At 44.8% G+C, this 10,392-nt stretch overlaps 1 protein-coding gene across 11 annotated transcripts in view; it reads right to left on the reverse strand.

The window, feature by feature from the left end:
* The window catches only part of ZNF618 (zinc finger protein 618), a 270,471-nt gene extending 263,966 nt beyond the window's left edge, over positions 1-6,505 (reverse strand). For 3 of the 11 annotated variants that reach the window (XM_034793684.1, XM_034793691.1, XM_034793688.1), the window contains exon 1: positions 6,036-6,505. In XM_034793684.1, coding sequence (XP_034649575.1) covers positions 6,036-6,089 — 54 coding nt within the window. In that variant the 5' untranslated portion in view covers positions 6,090-6,505. The remainder of the gene's footprint in view (positions 1-6,035) is intronic. The other 8 variants (XM_034793690.1, XM_034793689.1, XM_034793683.1 and 5 more) reach the window with 7 other exon arrangements.
* Positions 6,506-10,392: the final 3,887 nt, after the last annotated feature.

Here is a 10,392-nt window from a genome sequence, read left to right on the forward strand (position 1 = left end):
TGCAGGACCCCACTAGATACAGCCTCCTAGCTTGACATCAAACCATAGATATGTACTCTTTGAGTACAGTCTTTCAACTAGTTATGCACCCTGAAAACAATTATGGGTCAAACCAGCCAAGAAGAAGAATTTAATTAGAAAAATATGAATGATAATTGGGAATTATTTAAGAGCACTTTATTAGATGCCCAAAAAGCCAGAATCCCACAATCAAGGAAGTACTGGTTAAAAAAATCCAACATGGTTTAGAAGGGAAGTGAAGGAAGCTATAAAAATCAAAAAATAAAATATAACTAATAGAAGAAAGGGGAAGTGAATAGTAATGAATATAAAACAGAAACCAAGAATTGTGGAAAATTGATAAGAAAAACAAAGGGACATAAGCAGAAATATATGGCTAGCAGAACTAAGGACAATAAGGAGTTTTTTAAGCATATTAGGAACAAAAAATCTTAGCAATGGTATTGGCCATTACTAGGTGGAAGTGGTAGATTTATCAATAATAATAATAATACAGACAAGCCAGATATGTTCAATAAATATTTATGTTCTGCATTTGGGGGAAAAATAAGTGATGTAGACATACCATATAAGAATACATTTTCTATTCCACTAGTATCTCTGGAGGATGTTAAATAGCAGCTATTAAAATCAGACATTTTTAAAACGTCAGGTCTGGATAACTTGCATCCAAGAGTTTTAAAAGAGCTGGATTTTATTTTCAATAAGTCTTGGCACTCGGGGGAAGTTCCAAAAGACAGGAAGAAAATTTATGTTGTGCCAATATTTAAAAAGGGTAAGCAATATGACCCGGGTAATTATAGGCCTGCCAGTCTGACATTGATCCCAGGCAAGATAATGAAGTGGCTGATATGGGACTTGATTAATAAAAAATTAAAGGAGGGTAATATAATTAATAAAAATCAACATAAATTTATGGAAAATAGATACTGTCAATCTAACTTGATATTTTTTATGGGTCTTACAAGTTTGGTTGATAAAGATAATAGTGCTCATGTAATACTCTTAGGCTTTTATAAGGCATTTGAATTGGTACCACATGACAGTTTGATTAAAAAACTAGAAAGATATAAAATTAACATGGCACACATTAAATGGATTGATATCAGGCTAGCTGATAGTCGCAAAATATAATTATAAACGAGTAACCATAATCGAACGGATGTGTTTCCAGAGGTTTGCTGCAGGGATTGGTTCTTGACCCTACGCTATTTAGCATTTTTATCAATGACCTGGAAGAAAACAAACTCAACACTGATAAAGTTCGCAAATGACACAAAAATTGAGGGAATGGTAAATAACAATGAGGACAGATCACTGAGCCAGAAAGATCTGGATTTCTTGATAAACTGGGCGCAAGCAAACAATGTGTGTTCTAATATGGCTAAATGTAAATGTGTACGTCTAGGAACAAAGAATGTAGGCCATACTGGCAGGACAGGGAACTCTATCCTGGGAAGCAGTGGCTCTGTAAAAGACGATTGGGGGTGGGTTGCTTTGGGGAGGCTTTTGGGGGAGGGGAGAAAAGGAGAGGGAGGGTTTGGGGGTGGATAATCTGCTGAACATGAGCTCCCAGTGCAACACTGTGGCCAAAAGGGCTAATGTGATCCTTGGATGCATCAACAGGGGAATCTCAGGCAGGAGTAGAGAGGTTATTTTACCCCGTATTTGAAATTGGTGCAACTACTGCTGGAATACTGCATCCAGTTCTAGTGCTCACAATTCAAAAAGGATATTGATAAATTGTAGAGGATTCAGAGAAGATCAACAAGAATGATTAAAGGATTAGAAAACATGCCTCGTATTAATAGACTCAAGGAGCTCAATCTAGTTAGTTTAACAACAAGCAGGATAAGCAGTGACTTGATTACAGTCTATAAGTACTTACATGGGGAACAAATATTTAATAATAGGCTCTTCTTCACTCTGGCAGAGAAAGGCTTAACACAATTCAGTGGCTAGATGTTGAAGCTAGACAAATTCAGACTTGAAAATAAGTCATACATTTTTAACAGTAATTGTTCCAATGATTAATTACTATCTACTAAGGATAGTGGTGGATTCTCCATCACTGACTATTTTTAAATCAAGATTGGGTGTTTTTCAAAAGATCTGTTCTAGGAATTATTTTTGGGGAAGCTCTGTGGTCTGTAATATACAGGCGGCCAAATTAGATGATCACAATGGTCCTTTCTGGCCACAGAATCTATGAATCTGAGTAGTCTCACTGAAGCCAACAGGAATATTTGCACGCATAAAGTTAAACACATGCATAAATATCTGCAGGAGTGGGGGCCTATGCAATCACCCTATCCTTAAAATATGCACACACTATTCCAGTTGAATCCAAGAGGATCTATATGCATTAATATAATGGCAGTATTGAGTCCTATGTACACAATATGAGGGAAGTATGGTTACTGCGAGAACCCTTACTTTGGGATTTATTGATATCTGAGAATTGAAAGGCCCAATCCTGCAAGCCCCTCTATGTGCACAACTTCCAATGACTTCAGTGAGCATTCTATATGCCAAGGGCGTCTAGAATTGGATCCAAAGACTGTACCCTAAATAACACAAAAACTTACATTAAGTTAAAAAAAAAAAAAATCTTTTCAGAACCCTAGTTTCTATTGATTTCACTGACATAATGGCATCATCAAAAATTTAATTACATGTCACCACAGCAGTGTAACTATACCTACATAACGAAATATATTAGGAAAATATTATGTATTTAAATTATTCTATAATTCTGGAAATAATGTAATAATTACATTTCATACTGTGCTTGTGCAAAAATTATTTATCATTTAACACGCTATTATTTTATTTAGGTTTGTCCCCCTCACTGAGGACTAGGTTCCTGGAAAATTTCCACTTCCAAAGTACAGTCTTTCTGTAATTTATGCTACAAAAATTAGGTTTTGAAATCTATTTACAGCAGTTTCTTTTCTTTTCCACTGTCACATAACTCAAAAATAGGCAATTTTTGCTCAACTTTCCAGAAAAAAAGTTCCCTTTGAAATTTCAGCCAAGAAGGTTTTCTCCAGAATGTAAGAGCATATGAAAAAAGGTTAAGGTTGAGAATTCTATTATAACCTAAACTACAGCTTTCACCACCAGCGAAAAATAGAATGGAAGCCATTGTTTAAAGGAAACCGATATGCACGCAGTTAAAGGTTGTAAAGGTTGCAGTTCACACACCTACAGTATAACGGCATCCCCACAAGTTGCAATCTAGTGCTATTGCATTTTCAATCTCTGCAGAGAAAATGGGCTACATACATTTTAAATAACTAAATATTTATATATAAGGAAATTCACTTATTTGCATTAGCAGTTTAGTACATGTAGAGATATAAAACAGGCCCTTGAAGTTTCAAGTCCTATATTTTTGATCATTATAAACTTCTAAGACATAAATGTAAAACACAAGGCAACACAACCTCTTATGTACTGAAACTGAATATCTGCCACTATTCATAACCAAAATAACATAGTGATCAATTTATTACATCCCCGGCCTAAAATACACCAATCATCAGGGCTTCTCCCAAGATTTTAGGGTGAGGATGTGGGGCTAGGCAGAATAGGGAAGAAAGAAAAGAAGCATCAAAAAATCTCCACTTGGAAAAAAAGAATTAAATTCATGAATCTTCAAAAATATTTTGGTATACTCTTAGACTAAGCTGAAGTTATAGTGTGCAGTTCAATGAAAAGAATTCTTGCAGGATATGAGTTTGGAAAAGCCACCACCTTTAAGGCTTTTGAATGAAACCATGAACAAAATATTGACAAGGATTGTATAATCCAATTTAATGCACTGTGTATAATTTCTACACATGTGACACTCCAGTGTGTTTGTGCCACTATGTTCTATATTTGCTTAGAAAAATTCAGGAAGAGGGTGGGTCTTTTTTCTGGAGACAAATGCAAAAGTAAAAATAAAAAGTTGCATTTCTGAATTTCTTCTCCTCCACCCAACACTTTTCCTGCTTTCCAAGTCTTTCCATTATTCCACAACCCAATAAATGAGAACAGGGTGAAAAATAGATACTTCTCCCTGCATTTATCAGGAAGTCCAGACTTCAATTTCAAGTGAATATCAAGTTACAGTGAAACAATCAGAACACCAAACACATTTCAGGGGGTTAAATTCAGATTTGAAAATTCCTTTCAGAAAAATTCATTCCAGATTGAAATTTAATGAAAAAGGGGGGGCGGGGGACTAAATTTAAGTTATTGGAGTGTGGAAGCACAAGTTTCAGAAACTCATGTTCAAAATTCAAAAATGTTCTTTTCAAATTAAATGCTGCAGCTGTGAAGCCAGCCATCTTGCTATTTTGTCCCCATTTTAGAGAGGAGGCTGTGTCAAGGTTGGTAAGACTCAAATGTTGACCTAATCTTCCACGCTCTCTTTTGTATGCAAAGGCCATGTATATCATTTATATGTGCTTTTATTGAAACAATGAAAGCTTCGGTGCTCTTTTGTTATTTATTTTTAAAAGATCAATACCAACAATCCAGTATTCAAGGGCAACCCTACAATAACAAACCAGTGTGCGTAGTCCACTATTTGCAAGCAACCTAATAATAACAAAATGTGTGCATAACCCTATGAGAAACATTAATTATGGAAATGTTTCAATCTCAAACTCCAGAAGGATTATAAAGAGTGAGAGGTGAAAAGGATTTTTTAAATTATGGAAAATATCATGGCAGCGCCCTTTTTAGCTACTTTAGTTTTATTAAAAATTAAAATATTCAAATCTACAGTTAATTTTGTTCATAATTGTGTTAATTATGCACATTTGTATTATCAAAGCAGATTTTACAATAAATCTATGTAATATTACATTTATATGATCCACAGTATCTGAAATAGTTTCAGTGTATGTGTAAAAAACCTACTATGGAAATTTTTTCTCTTTACAAAAGAAGAAGTAGGAAATTAAATGACTGGAAACTATGTTTTAATTATACCAGGACAAACCCTCAGAAAAACCAAGAAATTCAAACCAGAACTGACATTCTACTCTTAATTTTGCTTTCCCTCATGTTTTTCTGATCTGTGTGTAGAACCTTATTGTTTAAAAGCAGTTTTGCATGAAATCCAAAATCACAAAAAAAAAAAAAAAAAAAATTTGGGTGTGTCCACAGAAAAATTTCTATATTTTTTCTTTATTTCTTTCTTATTTAAGACAACCAACTTTAAATATGACAACATACCAAAATCAACCCTGCCACACTATGAGAGCAAGTTCAAAATTACAATGAAGCACAATTCATAATTGCTTCATAACAGCAATTCTCCTACTTTCCCCAAAGTAATATTTTATTGCAGTTAATTTATATATGCTTGTCTACAACTTAAACCAGATTCATTTCCAAGCAGTCGCTGTTTTACAATAATATTTTCTTCCAAAACAGGAAAAAAACCTGAATTCGTCCAAATTCCAGCTTAATTTTCATTTACATATTAACAGGGCTTTGCTTCAAAAACACCAAATTTGTTCCCACGAGCCTAGCCCACCCAACTAGCTGGTCTATGAAGATGCAAACCATTCTGCCCTCGAATCCCCCGCAAATTCTTACAATTCAAACTTTTTAAAAATAAGAAATAGCAAATATTTCCTCTTTTTTCAATTTTAATTTCTTTTTATTTACGAAATAGTCTCCCCTAGGTGGCGCCGTTTTAATGGAAAAAAAAAAAAACACCGTTTGGAGGAAAAATTAGAAAGAAAAATTGAGAAAGAGCAAGGGCCTAAAAGCGGGGGGCCGGGGCCGAGCGGGGCGGGCTGCCCCGGGCCGGGGGGCGGCGGGCGCTTCGCGGGCTCCGGCACGGGCGGTCCGAGCTGACATGGCTGCTCGGCGCCGCTTTGTTCCCGGAGCCGGCCCGAGCCGGGCGGCGGGCAGAGCCGGGCACCCCGCGCCGAGCCCCGCGGCTGCCCGCGTCCAACGGGCGGGCGGGCGTCCCCCGAGGCGCCCCGGGGCAGGCCGGCCGCCCTTACCTGCTCTCCCGGCGCCGCCGCCGGCTCCGGGGCGCTGCTGTCCGGCTGGCTCATCGGGCTCGGGCGGGAGGGAGCGAGCCCCGCTGCTCCCGGGCCTGCGATCCGCTGCGCGCTTCACAATGCCGCCGCCGCCGCCGCCTTTCCGCCCTGCGGGGACTGGAGGGAGGCGAGTGGGGGCGATGCCCGCGGCGCGGGTGGGCGGCTCGCCGGGCTGCTGCAGCCCCCCTTCCCCGGGGCGCGGGCCGCGCCGCCTTCAGCGAGGGCGCTGCTGCGGGCAGGGCGCGTCCCGGTGCGGAGCCCGCGCTGCCGCCATCACAGCCGCTCTGGGGGCAGCTCCAGCCTCAGCACATTCAGATCAAGCAGCAGCAGGAGCAGGGGGCTGAGTCTGGCCGAGCCGAGCGCTGCAGGACCCGGCGCTCTGCCCTCTCCGCCCCTCCATGCCCAGCCCAGGACGCGGGGCGCCCCCGCCGCCGCCGCCTGCCCCGCGAGGGCCCCTGGCACCGCCCGGCCCTGCCCCGGGCTTGGCCCCAGCGGCCCCCGGGCAGCGCCCTGTTGCCCGCGCCCCGTTCGGGGAGATCCGCTCCAACTTTGCCAGGTGCCGGACTCCGAGCCCAGCCTCCGGCCCCGGCGGCTGGGGGTCCCCGCGCCGCGAGCGCTCAGGACGGGCACTGTCAGGCACTCCGAGGATTATTTTTCGGTGGGAGGAAGGCGGCTGTGGGTTAAGCTGAGCTCCGGGAAACAAACCCATAAATAAATAAATAAACATCAGGGACTACTTTTTTGAAAACCACAGAAAGCAGCAATGTCCCCAGGAGCCTCCCAGCCCCGGTGCTGGTAGGGACTTGGTGCCCTTTGCCAACCTCCTCCAAGCGGGATGGAGAGAGGACCTGAAATTGGCATGTGCCAAAAGAAACCTGGGACAGTGCAGGACTGGCAGATAAGCAGAGGTGGGCTCCCAACTTTAAGGCCAGAAATGGGGGTGTGCCTCCGAAAAAGTGTCACCTCTGGGCTCTGCTCTTCCCCGGCAGCCACAGCCCTCTGTCACATTCATTTCTAGGTTTCATGGAGGGCAGCTCCAGGGCAGGACGCCTGTTGTCTCTCCCCTGCCCAATCTGGAATGTAACGGTTCAGGTCTGAATATCAGGGGCCTCAATTTGCACAACTTGGGAGTTCTACCTGAATAGTTATGGAAATAATTTATGAGCTCATTTCATAATCGCCCCCAAATCCAGAGTCTAACGGTGGAATTCAAAAAGCAGCTTTAAAACTACCTGTTGTGTGAGAAGTCTGACGGGCAGGGCCTTTAACAAGTAAGTTTGAACAACTTTTTATAATGTCTTCGCGAAGCAGAAGTTCCACCACCCCTGAGAAGCTTCTGGGTGGTGGCTGCAGGCCCTTTCCCATTCCCTTCTGTCTTGTGGGACTTCTCAAGTGAGAGCTCTTGAGGCAGAATATCAGTAACGCATCACTTCTCTTCGAGAGTGGCACCTGAGGTGACCAGTGAATAATACAGCGGCCCCTCCCCCTCCCCAGGAGTTTAATCAGTATAAATTATGGAAAGATTTAAAGTTAAAGTTGCAGCTGCATCTCTGTTTAAAGCCACATTTTGCATTTTCTCACACTCTACACAAAAAGGCCCCAGACAGTATCAAAATATGAAATATTATTGATTTGGGAAATAAACAATAAAATAATGCTGGTGACCCACGTGTAGATCACCAGCCCAGCGTGGTCCTGGTGCAGTCTCCTTGGCTGCAGTCTTGAACTTCAGCACTAGCTCCTCTGCAAAACTTATACGGAGCAGACAGGCAAAATGGCAGTTATTTGCATCGAGGGTTAGGGTTAGGAGAGAGCTCTCCCCTCAGCTTAACTACTCCAGGCAATGTGCGCGGCAGAAGCTGTGTCCGCAGGCTGACATAACGCTGTCTATTCAGGCACTTATGTCAGTGTAACTTACGTCGCTGGGAGTGGGAGGTGAATTCACATAGGCCTGGACTACACTAGGAGGTTATGTCGAATTTAGCAACGTTAACTCGAATTAACCCTGCACCCGTCCACACAACGAAGCTATTTATTTCGACATAGAGGTCTCTTTAAATCGATTTCTGTACTCCTCCCCGATGAGGGGAGTAGCGCTAAATTCGACATGGCCATGTCGAATTAGGGTAGGTGTGGATGGAATTCGACGCTAATAGCTCCGGGAGCTATCCCACAACGCACCACTCTATTGACGCTCTGGACAGCAGTCCGAGCTCGGATGCTCTGACCAGCCACACAGGAAAAGCCCCGGGAAAATTTGAATTCCTTTTCCTGTCTGGCCAGTTTGAATCTCATTTCCTGTTTGGACATCATGGCAAGCTCAGCAGCACTGGCACCGATGCAGAGCTCTCCAGCAGAGGTGACCATGCAATCGCTGAATAGAAAGAGGGCCCCAGCATGGACTGATTGGGAAGTCTTGGATCTGATCGCTGTGTGGAGTGATGAGTCCGTGCTTTCGGAGCTGCGATCGAAAAGACGGAATGCGAAGATCTACGAGAAGATCTCAAAAGCCATGACGGAGAGAGGATACAGCCGGGATGCAACGCAGTGCTGCGTGAAAATCAAGGAGCTGAGACAAGCGTACCAGAAGACCAAAGAGTCAAACGGATGCTCCGGATCCCAGCCCCAGACATGCCATTTCTACGAGGCACTGCATTCCATTCTAGGTGTGGCCGCCACCACTGTCCGTGGACTCTGACGATGGGGTATTGTCGATGGCCGCTTCCTCGGAGCTGTTCGCAGACAGGGAAGATGAGGAAGGAGATGAGGATGAGGCAGTCGACAGCGCTTTCAACACTGATTTCCCCGACAGCCAGGATCTCTTCATCACCCTCACGGAGATACCCCACCAACCCTCCCAAGGCGGTAACCCGGACCGTGAATCAGGGGAAGGATCAGTAGGTAAGTGTTTTAAACATTTATTTTGAATAGAATAGGCATGGTATGTTAGCAATGGGTTTTTAATTATTAGTTTGCCCTAGGCGCTTTAGTTTTTAGTCCTTGCCAGTGCAGCTACTGGAAAAGTCTGTTAACATGTCTGAGGATAGAGTAGAAATCCTCCTGGGACATCTCCACGAAGCTCTCCTGGAGGTAATGTGAAAGCCTTTGCATCAGGTTCCTGGGGAGAGCGGCCTTATTGCCTCCTCCATGATAGGAAACTTTTTCGCGCCAGGCTAGCAGCAGGTACTCCGGTATCATTGCCTGGCAAAGCATGGCAGCATATGGCCCTGGTGTTTGCTGGCATTCACGCAGCATGCGATCTTTTTCTGTCTCCGTAATCCTCATCAGAGTGATATCACTCATGGTGACCTGCTTTGAATTAGGGGAATTTTAGTATTGGGTCTGACTGCCTGTTCCTTTAAATAACTGTAACCAGCGGTTTACAGCCACGCGGTGGGGCGGGGAGGCGAACCGTTCATGCTGAGCGGTTCGCCGGCAGCGCGCAGGGATCTTTCCCGAGGACAGCCACGCGGTGGGGGCGGGGAGGCGAACCATTCCTGCTGAGCAGTTTGCCGGCAGCATGCAGAGATCTTTCCCAGGGACAGCCGCGACGGGGGTGGCACAGGGGCAGTGTTCATGCCGGCCGGATCGCCGGCAGCGTGCTGGGATCTTTCCCAAGCCCAGCCAGGTGGTGGGGGCGGGGAGGCAAACCGTTCCTGCTGAGCGATTCGCCGGCTGCATGCAGGGATCTTTCCTGGGGACAGCCGCGACGGGGGTGGGATAGGGGCAGAGTTCATGCCGGCCGGATCGCCGGCAGCGTGCTGGGATCTTTCCCAAGCCCAGCCAGGTGGTGGGGGCGGGGAGGCAAACCGTTCCTGCTGAGCGATTTGCCGGCAGCATGCAGGGATCTTTCCTGGGGACAGCCGCGACGGGGGTGGGACAGGGGCAGAGTTCATGCCAGCCGGATTGCCGGCAGCAGGAACTGGCCAACGCTAGGAGCATTGCTTGGAATGTGAAAGGAGGGCACTGCTATAAATTAAGCTTTCAGCAGCCAAAAGTCCACGGCTTACCATGTCCGCCTGCTAGCCAAATTCCGTTGTCCGGCCCCGCTTGTGTGATCTGTACAGCAAGACCCCAGGCACTCAATGTGAAGACAGAAAATTCGACCTTGTACTGAGTGCACATGTGATAGGTACAGTGCATGGTCTTGTTCACAGAGAAAGACTATATTCATTGTTCGCAAAACTGTATCTTTGTGAGGAATTCACTCCCTTTTCCCCCATCCTACAGCTGCGAGTGTCTCCCGAGCTACCCCGGCATCCCCCTCCCAGAGGCTGGCGCAGATCAGGCGGCGAAAGAAAAGGACACAGGACGAGAT

Source organism: Trachemys scripta, chromosome 17 (assembly GCF_013100865.1).
Source record: "Trachemys scripta elegans isolate TJP31775 chromosome 17, CAS_Tse_1.0, whole genome shotgun sequence".
Classification (NCBI taxonomy): domain Eukaryota; kingdom Metazoa; phylum Chordata; order Testudines; family Emydidae; genus Trachemys; species Trachemys scripta.